This window comes from Globicephala melas, chromosome 16 (genome assembly GCF_963455315.2).
Source record: "Globicephala melas chromosome 16, mGloMel1.2, whole genome shotgun sequence".
In the NCBI taxonomy this organism is placed as follows: Eukaryota; Metazoa; Chordata; class Mammalia; order Artiodactyla; family Delphinidae; genus Globicephala; species Globicephala melas.
This window is the reverse complement of record NC_083329.1, coordinates 61,887,539-61,909,853: the sequence shown is the minus strand read 5'-3', so window position 1 is coordinate 61,909,853 and position 22,315 is coordinate 61,887,539. Positions and strand designations below refer to the sequence as shown.

Sequence of the window (22,315 nt, the reverse complement as noted above, 5' to 3'; positions counted from 1 at the left end):
AAGATGTACTTTTGAGCATACATTATTGCCCTTTAATAAACAATCTGTTCAGCATGTAAACCAGTTTTGAGGGAACTAATAAAACCTATATTGCCTTTTTTTTTTTTTTTTTTTTTTGCCGTGCTGCGAGGCTTATGGGATCTTAGTTCCCTGACCAGGGATTGAACCCACGCCCTTGGCAGTGAAAGTATGCAGTCCTAACTACTGGAACGCCAGCGAATTCCCTATATTGGCTTTTTTTTCTTTTTCCTTCCTTTTTGCGGTACACGGGCCTCTCACTGCTGTGGCCTCTCCCATTGCGGAGCACAGGCTCCGGACGCGCAGGCTCAGTGGCCATGGCTCACGGGCCCAGCCGCTCCGCGACATGTGGGATCTTCCCAGACTGGGGCACAAACCCGTGTCCCCTGCATAGGCAGGTGGACTCTCAACCACTGCGTAACCAGGGAAGCCCTATATTGGCTTTTTAAAATGCTGAGTGGGTAGGGGTTTTTTGTTTGTTTGTTTTTAACTTTTATTTTATATTGGAGTATAGTTGATTAACAATGTTGTGTTAGCTGAGTTGGTAGTTCTTAAAGCTCAGCTGGACTTGAGTCAGGCCACATAGATTCAAACACAGGCCACCGCTCACCATACAGCCCTAAAACCATTGTGCCACTCTGAGCCAGTGTGGCATATGTGAAGTGGGGACAGTGTGCCCTGTCTGTCCCCCTCCTGGGCTGTCCCTCTTCTGAGGTGAAAGCAGATCATGCGTGGACCAGCCTGCACACGGTGAGACCCCGAGTGATAGGAACAAGGACCTGGTGCCAAGATGAGAAGGAACCACATTGCCCCTATCCCGGGCTGAGGGCAGAGTACTCCATGGGTCCCAGGACCAAAGTGACGTCAGCTCTTCTCTTCCTTTGGCACAGAAACTGCTTCCCCAAACAGACGGCAGCCCAGGTGACCCTCAAAGCCATCTCCGCCCACTTCGACGACTCGAGCGCATCCTCACTGAAGAACGTCTACTTCCTGCTCTTCGACAGCGAGAGCATCGGCATCTATGTGCAGGAGATGGCCAAGCTTGATGCCAAGTAGCCGCCCCGCGCCCACTGGTGGCCACCGCGCTCACCATCCGGAATCAGGAGGATCAAAGTCACAGGAGCTGGGTTTTATCTTTTAAAAGGAGAGAGGAAGGGTGACGGCAGGGGAGCGGAGGGCAGCTGAAAGGGAAGTGGGTGGCAGAGGCTGCGGGAGCAGGTCCTGCCCACGGGAAGAGCCCTCTGCATTTTATATTCTCGTTAAAAAGAGCCTCAGTCTGTAATTAACCAGGTCTCCACCAGGGGTTTCTTTCCATGTGTTTTCTTCCTGTTGTTTTAGAACTTTTTTAAAAAAACAGACTTCGTTTTAGATTTATAGCATTGACTTTTACACACTCACATACACAAAATCCTTTCAAAATTCTTAAAATCTTCTGTTTCTCCTTTTTTGCAAGGGAAGAGGGCAAAGAAGTGACTTGGGCTTTGTTGGCTGTCTGTATTCAGTGATGGAGAGAAGAAAATTAGAAAGGCATCTTACTGGTGCTTTTCTTTCTGTTTTAGTGCCCCTACCCTTACCCCTATAATATCTGTAACTACTCCTAGAAAGATTTTGCTTCAGGCTTTTGTTTTGTTTTGTTTTTTTTAAAGAAAAAGAAAATGAAAGGAAAAAAAATAAAAGATCCAGTGTCTTTCTTACAACATACTCTTTTATTGAAACATCTTGCTCAGTCTGGAGAACTGTGTCCCTATGGGTGGAAACTTAAGAATGTTATAAATAGAACCAGGCCTATCACTATGGAGCTGAGACTCCCACCATGCTAGGCCCCAGGTCAGACGGCACGGAATGGCTTGTGTTTCTCAGGCAAGAGGTCCCACTTCCAGAAGGGGAGCCTGGTTGGCTGTGGTCCACGGGAATGGAGGACTGGGTGAAGCCTCCCTGGGGTGGCCATCCTTTGGGACAAAGGCACAGTCTCACTTAGGCCTGGGCAACAAAATGGAAGAGACCTGGGCCACAGCCCAGACAGGACAGACCAAGAACCCTCGTGAGGGTGGTATCCTAAGAATTCTGGCCAAGTACCCAGAGGTTACCATTAAAAGTGGGCAGGGGGCTTCCCTGGTGGCGCAGTGGTTGAGAGTCTGCCTGCTGATGCAGGGGACATGGGTTCGTGCCCCGGTCTGGGAAGATCCCACATGCCGTGGAGTGGCTGGGCCCGTGAGCCATGGCCGCTGAGCCTGCGCATCCGGAGCCTGTGCTCCGCAACAAGAGAGGCCACAACAGTGAGAGGCCCGCATACTGCAAAAAAAAAAAAAAGTGGGCAGGGAGGGGTAGGGTGGGCTGGGGCAGGGCCTGAATTTATTCAGATGAACTCATCAACAACTTCTGCCTTAGAGATCTTGCCCATGTGGTCCAAAATAGGTTTATCCTGATTAGAAGTCCTCTCCCAAACAGAGGAGTCATTTTTATACCTTAACATAGTTGGTGGCAGGCATTATTGCCACATGGTTACACCTCCAGATAAGTGACATTGGGGCTGACCAAGAAACAAGCAGCACAGAACTACAAAGGTTCCCACAGGGTACCCCTGCCCCAGCATTGGCTGGAGTTTTGTCACTTACAAATTTGCCTAAGACAGTAGCCTGGAAGCATGCAGGGGTTCACCTACTGAAACCTCCTCTGCTCCCTGAATGTTAGCAGGATGGCGACCCACCCGACGGTCATGCTAGCTTGGCTGTCTTTCTTTAAACACCCCCAGCAGCTGGCAGGCCAGGTTTCTGTCTTAACCCGTTAGCTTTGTAAAAAAACTCACTCTCCATTAGGATGGACTCACCAGGAGGGAAATTTTATCTAACGCTTCTTAAATACAACCTATGGTATATAATCAGGATCTAAAAATAGAAATATAGAAAGATTCATGAAGATTAAAGACGGTAGGGACTAACAGTTTAAAATTAAGCTCCTATTAACAACCTGAGTGCTGCAGGATGTTATAGGCTTCCCCACCTCCTAATGTGATGGGAGAGGTTGGGATGTAGGCCATCTCTCCACCCCAGTCCCCCTTCCTTAGCTGGTCTCCTTGTGCAGGCCCTCCTTCCTGCCCTTACAGACAGGGAGACCCTTCCTGCCACCAGGATACTGAGCTCTCGCCCATACTCTGAGAGCTCTGAATGCCACACACCATGTGCACGTGCGCGCACACGCACACACGCACACGCACACACACACACACACACACACACACACACACACCCCAAGAGGAGGCTGGGGTAGAGAAGGTGGGCTGTGCCCTCCCCAGGACCAAGTGAACCATTCAGCCAGCAGACCTTTGAAACAGAAAGACTCCTTTAAGGGTGTCTTTTTCTTTTAACACCAATATCCCTCTCTCTCTCTCCCAGTTTTTGGTTTTGTCTAAGTTGTGTTTCTGGTCAGTACATCACTGACATCTTACTCCAGGAAAAGAGCTTTTGCCCTTTGGCATTTGTCAAGCGGGTACCATTTGTCAAGAAATCTGATCGCCGGGCGGTGACAGTACCTATCTCCCGCCCAGCCTCCCCATCAGGGTGGAGACTGCCGCATGGTTTTCCAGCTCGTGGAGACCAACAGGTCCCGGCTCTTGGCCAGCCGAACCATGAGCCGCCCCACGTAGAAGCCACTGATCTGGCCCACGCCGTCATTTCTCCCCATGGCCAGGAGGAACGTCAGCGAACCTGTGAAGCAGAGTCGTGCGCTAATCTAGAATCCTGCTCACCATCCATGGGCCTGCAACTCCCAGGGCACAGACCCTTCCCGGGGCCTTCAGTGTCAGGGCAGGGAAATGCGTAAGGCCTTCAGGAACGTGCGCAAGTCCCTGACATACTTTCCTAGAGCTCTGGGCGAGGTTTCTGTCCCCAGCTTTGAGAGTGTGTTCTAGCGGTAAGGCATCGTAAAGCCCACAAAGGCTTCACCGTTTCTAACCCCGACTCTCTTAAAACTGTGCCGCGTGGGGAGCTTCCTGACCTGGCTTGTAGGCTTTGAGGGGCCTCTGTTTCATGGAGTTGACGATGTTGGCCACGGCGACACTGGCGTGGAGGCTGGCGTGATAGGCCATCTTGGGCTCCCTCACATCGGCGCAGTCACCGATGGCGTAGATGTGGCTGTAGCCCTCCACCTGGAGGTACTCGTTCACTCTCAGAGCGCCGTCGCTGGCCAGCTGATCACCTGCGAGAAAACCAGCCCGAAACCAAGATCCTGAGCTGCCTCAAGAAGTGGCCACCGGAACACAGAGAGGATGGGCTGTGGTGCCGGTCCAGCTACCCTCCAAAGGCACATCCTCAAGAGGCAAACCTCCTGTCTGGTTTACTTCTGCCTTAAGTCCCCCCCTCAGAACTCTTCCTGCAAAGGCGAGGTTACTATTTTGGGGTGGAAACTGGTCAGAAAGACCAGCAAGTGTCATTTCATATAACGCACATGACTCTTTGTAAGTTACCACGACTGACAATGACTCACTTACGATGATTAAGTTACACCCTAGCCCAGTCTTGGATTTCCTTTTGAATGTGGATCAGATTTTTTTAAATAAATGCAGGGCTTTAATAGATGATAAACTTTTCTTTTTAAGGGACTTAAAAGAATTTACCTTTGAAAATATACCATTAGGACCATTAGGTGTTAAGTCCTGGGATCTCTGTATATTATAAGTCCTCGATCCCAGCCCCACACATGGCCTGGACTAGCTTCCTTCTGGGATTGGATAATTCTTTCCTGCCAGACACACAGCAGGAGCTTCTTGTCCAGGAAAGGTATCTGGGAGTAAATGATGGGGACCTGGGGACATGGCCACCTCGGGGCCTGAGAAGGAGCCACTGAGCCTCCAGCTCACAGATGGAGCCATGGGTCTAGCTGCCCCCACCTCCAGTTAGCTCAATAGGTCAATATTCAGCTTTACGCACGGAGGTCTCATTACCCCCCTCTCCCCATGATCGTTTCCAAGCTCAAGTGGCAAACGTCTGGGTCAGGGTTTGGGGACCTGTGAACAGAGAAAGGCCTGACCCTGGAATTTCCTCTGCATTGGTGTTCCAAGGAAAGTAACAGAAAAATATATCTTTTTCTTCCTTCTAAAACCTGTTCCCATCTCTCACCACTAGGGGGTGGGCTCTGATTTTGGAAGATTCTGGTCACTTTGGCCACCCTGGCCTCAATCACCATCAACACAGCTGAGGAAAGCCCAGCAAGAGTGGCCCTGAACCTAAATTTAAAGTCTGAAGAGGCCAAATGAGCTGTTGAGACTGGGGCTGGGGGTGGGAGGGTGGAGTGCCAGTTCCTCGGGGGAGAGGCCTGCAGGGCCTTCCCGGGGGCTGGAGCGGGAGGAGGCAGCCTGGGGAGGAGTCACGGCCCGGCCTCCCACTTACCAAACGCGCTGCGGTAGGCCGAACTGTTGATCTTGATACCGCTGCAGGCGATCACCAGGTTGGCGGCCACCTCCGTGCCTTTGTCCGTCTGCACCGTGATGTGCTCGCCATGCTTGTTGAGAGGCAGCGCCTCCAGGTTGCTCACCCGCTCACCTGTCAGGGGAGGCCCGTGACCAGGAGGCTGGCAGAGGGCAGGCACGCCACCGAGGCGGGGTCCCAAGCCAGGGCTGGCCTGGGGGCTGGAGACCGGTCCGCTCCGCCACCCCAAGAAGCACAATCTGGACATTTGGCCCCAAGGGATCCGATGGAAATCAAGTTCCAAGAAGCAATTTGGGGAAGTGAGGCTGAGTTTCCCAAGAGGTTCTGGGAAAAGCTATTTGAGGAAGACCTCAACCACGCCTCCCTGAATGTCCACTCCTAACCAGGAAAGATGAGCCCTCTGGGCTCACCACCGACAGGGGTAAGAAAGGGAAGTCCAGGGCCGGCCCACTCTCCTCACTGCCTGGAAGTGCAGGCGGGCAGAGGGCTGCACAGCCACCTCTGCAGAGCCCAGGAGCCGGGAGGGCTCTCAGAGAGCAGACACCTCGCCCGCCCTGCAAAAGGTGAGAGTGTCGGGCCCGTGAACTGGGGGGCGGGGGTCACACCCCCGGGAGAGAGCCCCACTCTAACATGCTGGGTAGGTCTCTTCCCTTCTGCTCTGGACAGAAGCCACGCTCTCCACCAGCCTCAAAATACAAACCCAAAACACCTATTCTCTCCACTAAAGAGATATCATAATTCAGGTCAAATCTTTTATATGATTTTTTTTTTTTTTTTTTTTTTGGCCTCACCACACAGCATGTAGAATCTCAGTTCCCTGATCAGGAATCGAACTCGCGCCCCCTGCGTTGGAAGCACAGAGTCTTAACCACTGGACCGCCAGGGAAGTCCCTTTTATATGACTTTTTAAACCATTCAACAAATGGGTACCACCTGTACTGTATCCAAAGCAACAGCCAGGACAGTGCTGCCTTCATTGACAGGAAAATCCCGTAAGTACCGGGGCCTCTGCCCTGCCTGGGGACGGACACACCTCCAGCTGGACGACAAGGCTAAACAGGCTCTGCAGCCCCACCTCAGGACACAGAGAGCCTGGGGTTGAGCGCGGCCACGCTCAGGCTGTGAGCAGGGACCAAGCCGCAGCCAAGTCTCACCAGGCCAGGGAGAGGGGCAGGGCAGGAGGGGCCTGACACATACTCAGCAGCAGCTGCACGCCTTTCCGGAGCAGGATCTCCTTCACTTCCTGCCGGACACAGGGCAGGAGCTCCTTGTCTGCGAGGGCCATTCGGGAGTGAATGAGAGTGACCTGGGGACAAACAACCACAGGGCAGAGAGGGAGCCACTGAGTCTCCTGCTCACACAAAGAGGCTTGAAAACACATCAGCCTGTCTCTCCCACCTCCTCCCCAACTTCCAGTTTACAGGTGAGGAAACGGAGGGCCCAGAGAAGTACTCTGCCCACTGCTAGAACCAGTTAATGGTGAGCTGGGCTGGAGCCCACATCTCCCAGGGTAGGATTTTTTCCGACGTGCCAATGCTTCACAGCACACACCTCACCAAGGACCACGTGGAAAATTATTCTCAAGCATCCTTGGGCACTTATACAGTCTATATATAAGCCATCGACACTCTAACTGTAAATCAGGTTGACATTTACATTAAGGCTGGTTCTAAAACTGGTGCTTCCAGGCACGTCTACTTGCTGTCTGGGTCAGCAGTGAAGTGCAAGGGAGCCCGCAGTGATGTTCCAAGCTTGAGCTGTGAAATCAGACTGCCTGGGTTGAAATCCCATCTCAGATACCCACTCAGTCACCTCCTGAAGACCCAGTAAGATGGATCACAGTCCTACTCGGGAATATTGTAATGATGAAACGAGAAAGTAAGTGTAAAGCACGTAACTCAGCACAGAGTGACTCTTTAATAAAGGGTGGCTATTGTTACTCTTATTTGTCTATTAGTTACAAACATTTGGGAATTATACTGAGTTATTTACTACTTCAGACCAGTCCTTACCCCATAAATCAAAATTAATAAACTTCTGCATGAACCACCCATAATAATTTCCAATAATTTGTCAGAGAATAGCCATATAATTAAATTAGCCCATATTTATCTTACTTTTCAAAACCAACCTGCCTTTCCCTAGGGAAAAAGAACCAGACACAGGCTCCACGTGGCTCCCAGAAGCTGATCTGGCATCAGCGGCAGGCAAGCCGTTGCCTCACGGACCCATAACTGCCCATCGTCACTGAGCCCCAGGCTGAGCCTTCACAGCCTGCTTCCTTCCCCTCCAGGATGCCGGCAGGGTCTCCATCCCTTTATCACTAAAAAGAGGCAGTGCTGGCCAGTCCTTCCCCAGCATGGGCTGTGAGGTGTACACTTTGGGGTCCCCCTACGTGCTGTCTAGGGCAAGGGCTACTGTCTCTTAAAGACCAAAAGGCTGTGCTTGCTCCAGACAAGACACCGATGAGGGTGCCTTTGATCAAGCTGGTTGTTAGCAAAAAGAGGTCATCAAAAGTCTATGTTTCTATTGCAAAGGCCACATTACTGCAGGGGACGTGGGAGTTAACCTTTCATAATGTATCCCCCCAGGGCATGGTCCTCCGGGTTGGCCCAGAGGGCAGAACCCTTCACTGAACTAGGATGAACCCTGGCTCTCCAGGTAAAATTCCCAGCAGAATGGGACTTTAGGGGGTCCCCCAGTGCAGACAGCAGGAGACAGGAAACACGCTCCCGCTTTATGGTAACGGGGCTCCCCCCCCAGGCCCTGAGCAAATTCTGATGTTCGTCAGACAGAAAAGAAGCCCGCCTCCGAGAGTTCAAGGCCAAGGCCACTGGCCCACCTCTTTCTCAGGGTATTCTGTTTTAATCTCTGCTGCCATCTCCACTCCCGCAGAGCCTCCTCCGATCACCACGATGGACTGTGCGCACTGGGCCTGGAGGAGGAGGAAATGTTAATGTGCGCCCTCAAATCTGCCCTGCCTCGGGGTCCGCCTGGGGAGTGGGTTCCTTGGCCAAAGGAGCGTAGAGAACCTTTTCCAAGTTCAGGGTCCAAATGTGCTGCCTCGGGGCCAGCTCTTGCTGGGTGTCTCCCTGCATTTCTCACTCAACTCTCACTACCTGCCCAGCTTGCAGGTGACCCGGATCTGCCTGAGTTCCAGGCCGGGTTCCTAACCTCCACTCTTACGTCTGCTCATGACTGTGCCAGAGGTTCCCCAGGCCTCTCAGCAGCTGTGCAGAGAGGGAAAGATCTGGCCTTGGTCACACAGCTGTAGGACCTTCTCTGGGTCCCCACACCTCATCTGTTCAGTGGGGCTACAGACCCATTCCACCCACCTCTCCAGATCCCCGTGAGAAGTGACTGACAGCATGGATCCAAGCCCGCTCTATAATATAAACACAAGCCCCATGCAAACAGGCGCCAATCGCTACATGAGCAGGTCCAAAGGTCTCCTCCCAGGAGCCTCTTCCTGGTAACTCTCCATCTCTACAGCGCCACTGCAGCCCCGGGGGCTCCTTGCTGCAGCCCCGGGCATCCCCACAGCTGTCCCACTCTCCCAGGGCCCCCCACCCCCGGCTCTGCCCTCACTGTCCTGCCGCCAGGCAGCAGGCAGCTCACCTGCGTCACCATGTCCTCATAGGCCTGGATGGCCATCTGCTGGCTGGACACCTGGTTAAACTTGCCTGGGAAGAGCCCAGTGCTGCCCGTGGCCAGGATGAGATATGTGAAGGACAGGGCCTGGGAGGGGCAAGGGAAAGAATGGTGAGGGCAGACCTGGGCTCCTGCATCCAACCCCAGGCTCCACCAGGCAAGCAGCGCCAAGGGGGAGAGGCCTCCTGCGGGGGAGCAAAACCATCACTGGTTAGACCAAGGGATGGTGCTAGAACCCAGGAAATACCCAAGGAGGCAGAGCTTACCGCCTGCTGGACCGCCCACCATCAAACAGGACGGGAGGGGAGAGCTCCCCACAGCAGCAGGGCAGGTGAGCAGGCAACAGGAAACGGCTCGTGGGGAAGAAGCAGGATTCCAGCTTCCAGTGTGGAGTTAGTTTAGAATCTCCCTATTATTACCATTATTTTAGAAAAAATTTCCCCTTATCCTGGCCAACAAAAACAAAGTGGGGGGGGAGCGGATATCCTGTTTGGAGCCTAAATATATAAAACTGACAAACCCAGAGCTGCTCTGATGGAAGGGGGACTGGAGGGTCTGTATCCCACTCAGACCCCACTACTCCCGTGGAGGCCCGAGATGCCCTCATGGACCCAAAGCCACAGGATAAGGACGTTCTCAGTAATCTTGCCAACTGGAGATTCTACAGCCTCAAAATTGATTCCAGGAAGATTGATTTATTCACACTAAACCACACTCACTGAGGACAGGAATTGGAGCCCCTGTGTACAGTCCTCCCTTAGCTCTGACTAGAGTAGAGGGCCAGGCTGGAGGGTACCCTCAGCATGGCGGGTGGGCTGCTGGCAGCTTGCTGACAGAGCTCTGGTCCCACAAGGATACAACAGGCACCGTGCTTACCCCAGGGCTGAGGGACACAAACTTCGGGAAGAAAACCTCTGCCCCCCGGGGTGATGTGGGATTGTGGTGCCTACCCTTGGATTCCAGACAGTGAGGGGGCCCCTGGGCTGGGACCCTGGCTTTCAGAGTGAGGGCTCTGGGGCAAAGCTGCCTGGGTCCAAATCCTGGCTGAGTCTCTCCAGCTGTGGGGTCTTGGGCAAGCCTCTTAACCTCTGGGTGCACCGAGGCTACTCCACCTCCCTCACAGGGTCACAGTGGGCGTTAAAGGAGATCACATGAGGCTTAAAACAGTGCCCGGCATACAGGGAAGGCTCTGCACCGCTCTCCTGTGGCTGCTGGGGCCCAGCCTTTGCTCAGGAGGCATCTGCTATCTGCCAGGCACCAGGAGGGCATGGGGGGCCCTTGCCCCTAAGGAGACGGGCCCAGGTGTCCTCCCACCAGCAGCCACATCCCAGGGGCCCCCTGAAGCCAGCTGAGGATGGCCAGCCCCCGCTGGGTTCACCTCGCCGTCCTCCAGCAGCACCGTCTGATTCTTCAGGTCTATCTCAACCACCAGGCCCTGCCGGAAGTTTTCCTTGAAGGTCACCGAGTAGGAAATGAATGTCTTTTTGGCAAACCCTGGGGAACGGACAGAGAGGAGGTCACGGTGTAAAACTGGGCTGCCCACAGGAGGCCAGAATAACTCAGAACATTTCCAGAGCTGCATGCCAACAGGGGCCCCTTGGTTAAACAGCCCCTGCGTACCCACTACCCTGTAAAGCGCCAGTCTGGGCCCCAGGTCCTCGGAGAAGCTCTCGCTCTGACTTCTGGGGCCTTGGTATGGTAGCTGCTTAAGGCCAGGGACCTTAAGATTCCCCGGAATTTGTCTAATGGTGGAATTTAGGCACCTTGCCCTAAAGGGAGAAAACCACCCTGTGATCCACAGTGGTGACAAGACCACGGTCACAAAGAAAGCCCCAGAGAAGAGACCATTACCACTCTCCACGGAGGCCCGGAGGGCTGCCACGTTGTGGTGGAAGGAGTCCTTCATGTCCACCAGCACGAAGGGGATGTTCAGCACCTGCAGTTGGCTGGCGGCCGCGATGCCGCCAAAGCCCCCGCCCACGATCACCACATGCACGGCTCCCACGTCCATCGAGACCTGGGACCCCATCTCGGACCAGGTGCTGCTGGGGTAGGAGGAGAGACCACATCAGATTCAGGGGGCTCGAGGGCTGGGTGGGCAGAGGTGGGTCCATATCAAGAATGGCCTCAAATGCCAAGACTTGATCTTTTAAAAGTATGTAATCATCTTTTATGAAATTCCATTTTTTGTAAAATTTGAATTAAATTCCAAAGGAATAAGGAGTATCCTAATTCCATCTCATCCCCTCAACCACCCAGTTCCCTTCTCCAAGGCATCTACTGTTACCAAGTTTACATGAATCCTTCCAGAGATATTCTGTGCACCTACAATCATGATTATTGTTTTTGCACACGTTAAACAACTGTTTTTGCACTCTTTTTCACTCGTAAATATATTTGTCCACTCAACAGTATAAATTAATGGACCTCCTGCTCTTTGACATGTTCTGTGCTATGGATGCCGTGGTCAGAGAGACAGACAGACAGATATGGTCTCAGCCCTTGTAAAGGCAGGGTTTCGGACTCAAAGGGCCAGATGGATGATGTAGCTGTGGGAAGCTGGGCAGGTGCACAGTAACCAGAAACGGTGGGTACACCTCTGGGGAATTGGTAAGCACAGGCCACATTAAAAGAACTAAACAAAATTATTTAAGCACACCACTAAGCAAACACTGAGACCAGATTCCACCCAGCTCACACGTCACCAGCTTCAGCCCCAGGTCTGAGGAGATCACTTAGCCAGTTATGACAATCAGCCTGCAAAACAGGATGCAATGGGACTAAGGCCATGACAGTGCGGTGGGGAGGAGGGGCCTGCTGTGGGCAGGTGGTCCCCTGAGCATTCCTGGAACAGAGGACATACACTGCGACCGGTGGGTGACACTCCCCAGGAGGAAGCGGGCAGGGAGAAATCTCTGCTGGGAGAAGGAACAGTGCTGGTTAAGGACCAAAAGGGAAGTCTGCTGGTGAGAAACAGGATGGAGAAGCGCTTATCACGTGGGCTCCAGTGAGAGGGGCAGGGGGTGCAAGGTCCTGCTTGATGTCGAGGAAAGGGAACCTGCAATCGAAGAGAGTACCTCCAGAGGATGGAGGGCCAAGTGTGCACCAGGCTCACACTCACATGTGAGCACGGCAAGGAGGGAGGAAGTGGACAGACAGCAAGCTGTCAAAAAGCTCAATGGGGAAGAACATTCCAGCCCACCTCTCGGACAGCACTGCAGGCAGCTGGAAGGTCACCACTCTGTCCTCCATCAGGTGTGTAGTCTGGGGCACAACCCCTCCCCTCTCTGGGCCTCCATTTACCCCCTGTAATGGGAGGAGACAGCCTAAAATGTCCTTGCACAATAGGTTTCCAAGACATGGTGACCCCCAAGATGGTCCCCAGATCTTCCCACACTTATGGGGGTGGCTTACGGTTGGACCTCCAGACACTGTTGTCATTGGTATTCAAATGCACACAGTCTAATTTCTCCTCTGGGGAAGTGAAAACCTGGGCGGGTGAGGGTAGATCTGGCATAGGAGATTGGAGGGGATTTAACTTTGTTTCTCATTGGTCCCCAATGCATTGAGGCTTGTGCATCCTAGGGCTGGGACCAAAACAAGTCCCCCAGCAGGCAGTGTCACCTTCACTGTTCCAGGCCCTCAGCAGGTGGTCCAGAGCTGGCCCCGTGAACGTTCATCAGGCTGAATCTGCCACCTAGGCCAGGACCCAAGAGGGGCCCGGGGACCAGCCAGGGACAGGAGCGGACACCAGGAGCTGAGCAGGGCCTGGGAATGTGGCAGGCAGTCAGGCAAGCTATGGAAGGGGTGCATTTCACCTGCCCCTTCAACACGGCCCCCTCTGTGCCAGTTTGCCCTTGGGGCCAGCAGCCAGCGAAGAGGTCAGAGAAACACCCAGAGAGCTCTGCTTCCAAGCTGGCGGGGCACAGGCCTGAGAGAGGCTACCCAGCTTGTTGGGGAGAGGGGTCCACCATGGACCACCCAGGGAAGCTCAAGGTGGAGCCCTGAAAAACAGCTGGGGCCAGGGGCCTTCTTCACAGAGGGAATAGCTTAGGCCAAGAAGTCCAGTGGCAGGAAGGGAGGGGGTGGGAGGGGTTCAGGGAACAAGGTGGGGCAGCCAGGAGGGCAGGGGACAGGGGATAGCACACACAGAGGGCCTGTCATGCTAGGGCAGTGTCTGGGCCTACATGCTGCCCTGGGGCCCTCGCAGGGAAGAAAGCCCAGTGAGCCCAGCACAGGCCTGATGGGCAGTGGGTTAGCCAAAGAAGTTAAACCCCTGCTCCCTCAGCCCCCCAGGATCATTAACTGGCTTCCCCAAAGGACAAACCCTGGCCTCACCCAACTAGGCACAGCCCTCAGTAAAGATGAATTGATTCTTTAGAGTTCCGGTGCAGAGTCTGGGGCCTGAGGGCACACCCAGGCCCAGGAGGGGCTGCCATCGCTGGGCCAGGGAGGGGAGGCGCTTTTACACCACAAGCCAACTGAGGCCTCTCCTGAAATCTGTTCTCTCTCCTCCACTAACCTCTCACACACCCACTTGGGGAATGGGGGGCCTGGTGACGCTCCAGCCCATTCCACCGTTTCTTCCCGGCAGCCTCCCTTGCCCAACACTCTTGGACACCCGCCTCTCCCTTGGCTCTTCCAATGCCAATTCTCACCTGGACCCGAGGACAGCTAGACTCCCCTCTGCTCAGCCATGACCTGCTTCACCAGACACCTAAATCATCGGCTTAAGCCATGGACCAGCACTCCTAGCCACACACCCTGCAGGTGCTCAAAAAGCAAGCGGGCAACTGATGATACTGAATTATATGTTCTAATGTAGCAGCAGTGCTGGGCAAACAGCCTCAATCAGTGGGCGACTCCATCAGTCAATGGAAACCTCCACCAACGGGGGATTAGAGGACACACTATTACACACCCGTACAATGGAATATTCTGGAGACATTCAATTTTACAGTGGAAGATTTTTTACATGAAAAGTTTGTCCACAATTCATCCGCACCCACAGACTGTACAAGACCAAGAGGGAAACATAATGTAAGCTATGGTCTGTGGGGGATTATGTCAACGTAGGTTCAGTAACAAACACACCACTCTGGTGAGTGATGTCGATAATGGAAGAGGCTATGCACGTGTCAGGGCAGGAGGCATATGGGAAATTTCTGTGCCTTCCACTCAATTTTGCTGTGAACCTAAGACTACTCTAAAAACATAAAGTCTTAGGAAAAAAAAAAAAGCTTGTCCATCAAAAAGTCAGATAATAGAAAGTCATGTAGAGCCTAATCTCCATTGTGGGCCATCAGACCCAGGCACCCAGCTACATATGCACACATACAAGTGATGATGACAACAGTGGGCATCCACTGCGCTTTTATCGACGTCTTTGTGTTGAACAGGTGGGGTTTCCTCCTCATTTTGGAAAGAATTTCAGTAACCTGCCCCAGTTCCATCCTCAACGGTCTGGCCAGATCTGCACTCTAAACCAAAATGCTAATAGTGGTTGCCAGATGATGTTTTTACTTTCTTCTTTGAGCTTTTCTCCCCCTTTTTTGTACTGTTTGAATGTTTTTAAATGAAATAATAAAGCTTTAAAGACAGAGCTGGCTTCCTACAATCTAATGTTTTTAATTGAGATATTTTTTCATATATTATAAAATTCACTATCTCAGAGTATACAACTCAGTGGTTTCTAGTACACTCATAAAGTCGTGCAACCATCACCACAATCTAATACCAGAACATTTTCATCACCCCCTCCCCCAAAAGACCCCACATCCATTAGCATTCATTCCTCATTCCCTCCTCCCTCCAGGTCCTGACAACCACTAATCTTTCTGTCGCTATAGATTTGCCTATTCCATACCTTTTGTGTCTGGCTTCTTTCACTTAGTGCAATATTTTCAAGATGCATTCAAGCTGTAACTTATAACAGTATTTCATTCCTTTTTATGGCTGAGTAATATTCCATTGTATGGAGATACCACATTTTGTTTATCCATTTGTCAGTTGATGGACATTTGGGTTGTTCCCACCTTTTGGCTGATATGAATAAGGCTGCTATGAATATCTGTGTACAACTTTTTGTGTGAACAAAAAATTCTCTTAAGTTTATACCTGGGAGTGAAATTGCTGGGTCCTATGGTAACTCTAGATTTTACTTTTTGAGGAACTGCAAACCTACCATCTGATTTTACTGACCATCAAGGCAAGAGGATGAGCACAGAGAATCTTAACTGAATCTTCCCAGATGCAGGAATGTTAGCATAAAAGCAGGTCCAAGGGGACTTTCCTGGTGGTGCAGTGGTTAAGAATCCGCCTGCCAATGCAGGGGACACAGGTTCGAGCCCTGGTCCCAGAAGATCCCACATGCCGTGGGTCAACTAAGCCCGTGCACCACAAGTACTGAGCCTGTGCTCTACAGCCCGCGAGCCACAACTACTGAGCCTGCATGCCACAACTACTGAAGCCCGCGCGCCTAGAGCCTGTGCTCCACAACAAGAGAAGCCACCGCAGTGAGAAGCCCACGCACTGCTGCGAAGAGTAGCCCCCACTTGCCACAACTAGAGGAAGCCTGTGCACAGCAACGAAGACACAACGCAGCCAAAAATTAATTAATTTATTTAAAAAAAAAAAGCAGGTCCAAGAAAACAATTCCTAACTGTCCAGCAACTCCTAAGTAATTTTGCCTTTGCCCCTCCCCCAACACACACACAGTATGGTCTACACTCAAATTTTCTCAGTAAATCCTGTTTTCTCTGCCAAGGACACCCAGCCTGATCCCAGGGGGATTCTCCTCTAATAATACAGACAAAGGGCTTTTAGGAATCTACTGAAAAACAAGGAAGTTATATTTAGGCCAAAGCTGTGGGGAGGTTATGCCTCAGAAGACACACAGCGGACCCATGTGGGCTCTGATCAAAGCAAAGATGTCGTCCCAGAATTGTTTCATAGAGATTACAAATAAAACACCCAGCTTTTGAGCGCTCACCAGTTACCCCCAAGGTAGATTTCCACAGCCGTGTCCAGAGTGGCCGTCCTGGATGAGAGGGCCTACAGTGTGACTTGAAGCACCATGAATATATCTCTCCAACCCGGCGAAGGCAGAGGGGTGGGCAGCCTCCCTCACTGGACCCCAGGGACCAGGCTGAGAGTGGGCACTCCATGGCCAGTCCCCCAGGGAACACATGGTGAACAAAACCCAAAAAGACCGATTTCTGAAAGAGGCTCAAAGTCTGAAGAGGGCTGTCCTTTCACGCCCTCAGGAGAGGGCACTTCTGGGCAGACGGGCTCATGCGGGTGTCATACAGGCTCCGGTGCTGAAGCCTAGGCCGCACAACTTGTACAGTCTCCTGGGAGCCAGTCACTTTGTGGTTCCCTTAACATCCCCATGATCTGTGCCTGGACCCTGGCTTCCTCTTTTCACCACCAGACACAAAGGTCAGGCTGGCCCTGGCGCACACCCCCTCTACTCAGCTCCTCCCTAACTGCTGGGTAGTCCCGAGCAAGGCCCCGCCCAGCTGGGCCTCAGTCTTCTCCTGTGAAATGGACCTTCCAGATGCAGGGTTACACACGGCCTTCCTTGGAGGGCTCTGAAAGCTTGAGGCACATACACACACCCAAGCAGGCCTCCTTGATAATTTATATATTTATATATTTTACATGTTGGCCTTTGAACACAAGGTGCAGAGCCGGGACACCTAGAAGCCCCTTCACAAACTTGGAAGCCCCTTCACAAACTATGTCTGACCCTCTGCCCTGTGCCTGTCCTCCGGTGGGACAGTCAGCTCCTAAGCACCTCTCCCCTCCCCACCCTCACGGTACAACCAAGGATCAAAGGGAGTCTAATCAGAGGGGAAAGGCAGGGTGTGTTTAGTGGGTGCTGTTGAAAGAGAAGTGCCCAACATCAGGCACTAAAAGCAGCTCCCGGTGGATCAGGAGTCCTGGGCTTCCCCCCAACCTCCGGCCCCATCAGAGTTAGTTGGGCCACCTCTGGCCTTAGTGCCCCCGCGGAAGCTGGGGCTCCGTGGAGAAGCAGGACCTCCCAGTACACCCTGGAGCCTATGGGCACTGGGTAACACCGGGCATTTTCCTCCTGGACACTGAGGCTTTCCTCCTGCCTGTGACACGGGCTTCCGTCCACCCCGCAGCAACTTCCACCGCCCAGCGGCGACCCTCGGAGCCCTCCCGGGATTTGGGGGGGGGGGTGACGGGGGTCTTTGTCTTACTTAGGAAGACTTAGCAGGGATTTGGGGGGCGGGGGGCGGGGAGCGGACGCGGAGGAGGCGAGTTTGCTCCGTCCTCACTGGGAGCAAAGCTCCGCGTTGAGTTTTGAGGGACCTGGGTTGGTGCAGGCCTGAGTCCCTCATCCTAGACCAGGGGTTGGGGGCGCGGACCTATACCAGTCCTCGGCCTGTTAGGAACCGGGCCGCACAGCAGGAGGTGAGCGGCGGGCGAGCGAGCTAGCAAAGCTTCATCTGCCGCTCTGCATCCCCCCTATCGCTCGCATTACCGCCTGAACCGTTCCCCTCCCACCCACACCCCGCCCCCGGCGTCCGTGGAAAAGTTTTTTTCCACAAAACCGGTCCCTCGTGCCAAAAAGGTTCGGGACCACTGTCCTAGACGACCGCCCTCTCCTCCCCGGCCCCGGACGCTGTTTCGGCTTCTTGGGGCCCTGCAGGCGCGGGGGTCCCGCAGAGCTCGCCCGACGCGCTCCTCACCTGCCAGCGGCCTCCCGCCGTTCCGGCTCCCGTTCCGGCTCCCGCTCCTGTCAGCAGCTCCCGTGGTCGCCGCCGGGCCCGAGGCCCCTCCCTTGCCGGCGTGACTCGGCGCGTCTGCTCTCCAGCCTCGGCGCGTCTGCCCTCCAGCCTCGGCTATGCCCCCGGCGGCGCCCCGGGGAACTGCAGCCTCCGGCCCGCCCGCGCCGCCGGCCCGGGGAAGCCAATCGCCCCAACCGTGAGCACTCGACCGCTGCTGTCAAGGACGCCCGCGCTGCCCCGGCCCCTCGGACTCTGCTCAAAGTTCGGTCCGGCTCCCTTGCCGGACGCCTTTCCAGCCTTTAGAGCGCGGGCCCCAGCACTGGCTGTGCGATCTCGGACGGGTCACCAGCCTCCTGCCTTCACACATATAAACAAAAATACAAACCCAGTTGAGCACCTACTCCACGCCTGGCATTGTGCTGGGTGTGAGGGGTGGGAGTGAGGGGTTGTAAAATGTAGAACAATGCAGGCATGGTTTCTGCTTTCCTCCAGGCAATAGTCTAGGGAAAAATACTAAACAACAATAAAACATATGTAACACTAATTGCAGTAAGAAAGACCGGGGGCAAAAGAAGGGTGCCAAGGCCTCTCTCCAAGGATGAGAAGTTAGCCCTGGGCAGAGAGAAAGCAAGTATGCTCTGGGTGTGCAAAGACCAAGGCAGGATAAATAGCTGAGAGCAGGGGCATTGCAGAAGTGGTCGGGGACAGAGTGGCCCAACGTGGCAGGGTGGCACAAGCCTCCAGGTCCTGGTAAAGACTGCCCGTCTGATCCCAAGGGCAACGGGATGCCACTGATGGGTTTTAAGCTGAAGAGTGAGGTCTGAGTTATGTTGGAGGGTGAAAAGACAGGGCAATGGGAGGGCTGCCTGAAATTGGGTAAACTGGGCAGGGAGTCCAGGGAGAAGAAGAAAGCACTCGGATCTGTCAGGAAATGTACTGCTGCAAGCTACAAACTGGAGGTAGGACCAAGCCAGTTTGGTGACAGATAATCCATCTTCACCTATTTAATGCAAATATTAGCACCTACCCGAATCACTGCAGAAAAGATTCAACGAGATCTTTTTTTTTTTTTTTTGCGGTACGCAGGCCTCTCACTGTTGTGGCCTCTCCCGTTGCCGAGCACAGGCTCCGGACGCGCAGGCTCAGCGGCCATGGCTCACGGGCCTAGCCGCTCCGTGGCATGTGGGATCTTCCCGGACCGGGGCACAAACCTGTGTCCCCTGCATCGGCAGGCGGACTCTCAACCACTGCGCCACCAGGGAAGCCCCCAAAAGGTCTCTTTTAAGGGATGCCTCTACTCCCACCAGCGGCAGGGGATAGGCTGCAGAGAAGGCCAGGTAGAAGGTTCTTATAGGCCAGGCCTGGAAGTGGCACACCTCCTTTCTGCCCTTTGCAACTCACGGACACACCTGACCGTGAGGGTGGCCAGGAGATGCAGTCTAGTGTATGGCCACAAAGAGAGGAAAACAGATTCTGGTGTCTGACCTGCTGACCTAGGTCTTAGCCTCCCCGGTTTTCTTCCTGTGCCTCTGCTTGTCTCTTCTCAGCCCCCTTGCAGGCTCCGGCTCTACCTCTGTCAAAAAATGAAGTAAAAAAAATCATGAGGCAGGCTTGTGCGGAGCAGTAATGGTGACCCGTATAAGAGCAGCATCAGAGCAGAGTGGCAGGGGCAGCCTGCCACATGCAAGGGATGGAGCAAACAAGTTAATATATTGAGGATAATGTAGCTGTGTTTCTCACTGACAGGAGGGAGGTACCAATATGAAAAGGGGAGAGCTAGAATGAACCTTGTGGTATTGAACTTGTGGTATCAAATTGGAACTATCAGTGTTAACGCGTGGCATGGCCTGCAACATATAGAGATAGAAATAAATATAGATGTAAGGTCTGTCTACCGAGAGGGCCTGGGAGCAGCAACACCTCAGAGTAAGAAGCACACCTCGTACCTAGATCTTTGCTTCTAAATACCGTTCTCTAGTAAAGAGGACACTGGAGAAGTGGCTGATTCCAGGGAAAGTACAAAGTAAGTCTACAACATTTTGTTTTGAAGGAAGTGCTCAAAGAATGATGGGGAGATGTCAAAAGAACACAGAAGCTAGTTTGAAGGAGCTCTCACTGGCCAATATAGACAATTGAAGCATCAAAATAATGATAACAATAGATTATAATCCATTGAATAAACTATGAATCCATGGTTCCACACAGATATAATTAAACAGAGAGGAGGGAAAGCTTTTACTTACAATAGAAAGCCAGTGAATAAATGTAGGAGGAAAAATGAAAATAAAAAATTTCCATTGGGCAAACATTAAAGTTATTCAGCCAAGGGACATCAGTGGGTGCTAAGCATAGTAGATGGAAGTGGGATAGGGATATGTACATAGTCTCCAAATACTGCCACACAAATACTTATTAATTACAAAGAAAAAAAGGAACTTTACAGTGGAGAAACCCAGCAGGCACCATCTTACTCAAATGTTCAAGGTTATCATCTATAATCTGACAAACAAAGGTCATGCACCACCCAGTAGAACATGATGATAAGGCAACATCACTAATGTTATATCCCAAAGATGTGTATCCCAGATCTAATCATGAGGAAGTGTGGACAAACCCAAGCTAAGGCACATTCTGCAAAATGACTGCCCTGTTTTCTGCAGGAAGGTCAAGGGCAGCAAACTCAAGGAAAGCCTTAGGAGCTGCTCCAAGTCAAAGGGGAGAGAGCCATGGCAGGTGGGTAGAACTCATGATCCCAAATGAGGTCACTTTGTTACAGAGAACATGACTGGGGCATATGGCACAAATGGTATGGGATGTCTGGGGGAAGGGCGTGTGGGGATTCTTGCTACTTTTCTGTAAGTTTAAAACTGCTTCAAAATAAAATCATTTTTTTAAAAAGCAGCAGCAATGTCTTCTCCTCTCTCTTTTCCCCCATCCACCATCCAGGTACAGAAGACCTGGCAGAGGATCTGAGGTCCCAGACCCAGTGATAGAGCCGCAAGAAGGAAGGAGCTCGGTCCCTCAACCAGAACTGCACAGGAGCCACAATCCCCCACTTCCTGGTCAGGTGCACGACTTTGGACTTTACATGAGCAATAAACAAACTTCTATTGTCTTAAGGCACTGAGATGGGGGAGAGGGGACCTTTTATTGCGTTATCCTAACTCATCCACTTAACAGCCTGCTGTGCCTCTCTACTTGAGATCCCACGGACACCCAAGGAAACATCTCGTCCCTAAACTTGTCAGCCACTCATCACTATCCTGGCTAGAGACCCAGCACCATTTGACCCTTCTCTCTCTCTGCATTGCCCCACATCCAGTCAGGTCCACCTCCCGTGTCATGCTTGATCTCTATGCCCACCAGGCCTGCTGTGGCCATCTTCCCCGTCACCAGGGCCATTGTCACTGGTTCTCCAGCCTCCATTCCAATCCCTTCTCCACTTAGCATGGCCAGACACACAAATGTAGTTTCACACTTCCTTGTCCCAGCTCCCACTGCCCTCAATCTGGACACCCTCCCTGTTTCCTGTTTCCGTCTGGTAAACACCTACTCTCCCCTCAGGGTTCAGCTGCATGAATCCTTGCCTGACCCTCCCTGCTCTGGGCCCCTGGACGTGGTCTTCCACCTGAACAGGACAGAGACGCCCTGCTCATTCCACTAATGGGGTGACACACCAGTCTCCCCGGAATAGCCTGAGCTCCTTGGTACCCACACATGCTGGAATAAATCCTCCCCTTCCCACTTGCAGCCAGGTCAGAACTCGGCTCTCCCTCCCCACCTCCATAAATTCACTACAGGATTTCTCTCAAGCTAACTTTGCCCTCTGGCCCCATTCCTAATCCACACAGAGGGGAACAACTGTCTCAGGGGTGTTCTGTGGTTGCCCAGAGCTGGTGCTCAGCAAACAGATGTTAGAAACAAAGTACTCCCAGCAATTCTCTCTGCTTAGATTAGCCCCCTCTCCCCCAGTCATTCCCCAATGGCATTCAACCTGTCAGTGATTTAACAATCATTTCTTGACAGCCTGCACAGGCAGGGCCCTGGGCACACAGTGCGTGTTCCTGACTCCCAGGGTTGGTCTTAGTTCCTAGGGCCTGCCTTGGCCTCATTCACCTTTGAACTCCCCAACCCCCATCCATTCCAGGACCTGGCACAGGCCTGGGTCCATCCAGGCAGCCTGTAAACAGCTGCTTCCAGGACAAGGCCACCACCGTCTGGGATCTGCAAGCCCCGCCCAGTGCTAACTGGCACCACGGCCAGCTACCAGGACTAGTCTGGCGCAAGAGTGTCCCGTGAGATCAAACCCCCGAGAAAGCAGGATGGAAAGGTATATTTCTGTGCCTGGTGCTTTCCTATTCCCCATTCAACTCTCAAAACAAAGAAGGAAAAGAAAGAAGCTGATATATAGAAGTAGGTCCTGTCCCTCGTAGGTCCTGTTTATTCCCAAACCCCAACTAGACA

General features: G+C 52.8%; 2 protein-coding genes across 5 annotated transcripts in view; one reads left to right on the top strand and one right to left on the bottom strand.

The window, feature by feature from the left end:
* Nucleotides 1–1,709, top strand: part of MACROH2A2 (macroH2A.2 histone) — a 53,635-nt gene extending 51,926 nt beyond the window's left edge. For both annotated transcript variants that reach the window (XM_030862472.2, XM_060286752.1), the window contains one exon: nt 909–1,709. In XM_030862472.2, the coding sequence (XP_030718332.1) occupies nt 909–1,074 (166 nt within the window). In that variant the 3' untranslated portion in view covers nt 1,075–1,709. The remainder of the gene's footprint in view (nt 1–908) is intronic.
* The window catches only part of AIFM2 (AIF family member 2), a 33,266-nt gene extending 15,315 nt beyond the window's left edge, over nt 1–17,951 (bottom strand). The window contains exons 1-9 of one of the 3 annotated variants that reach the window (XM_060286751.1): nt 17,813–17,951; nt 10,944–11,137; nt 10,471–10,586; nt 9,060–9,179; nt 8,284–8,376; nt 6,639–6,747; nt 5,403–5,555; nt 4,012–4,212; nt 454–3,722 (exon numbers count right to left, since the gene is read on the bottom strand). In XM_060286751.1, the coding sequence (XP_060142734.1) occupies nt 3,571–3,722; nt 4,012–4,212; nt 5,403–5,555; nt 6,639–6,747; nt 8,284–8,376; nt 9,060–9,179; nt 10,471–10,586; nt 10,944–11,121 (1,122 nt within the window). In that variant the 5' untranslated portion in view covers nt 11,122–11,137; nt 17,813–17,951 and the 3' untranslated portion in view covers nt 454–3,570. Of the gene's footprint in view, nt 1–453; nt 3,723–4,011; nt 4,213–5,402; nt 5,556–6,638; nt 6,748–8,283; nt 8,377–9,059; nt 9,180–10,470; nt 10,587–10,943; nt 11,138–17,812 lie in introns of those variants that run through there. The other 2 variants (XM_060286749.2, XM_060286750.2) reach the window with 2 other exon arrangements.
* Between the last annotated feature and the right edge of the window lie 4,364 nt (nt 17,952–22,315).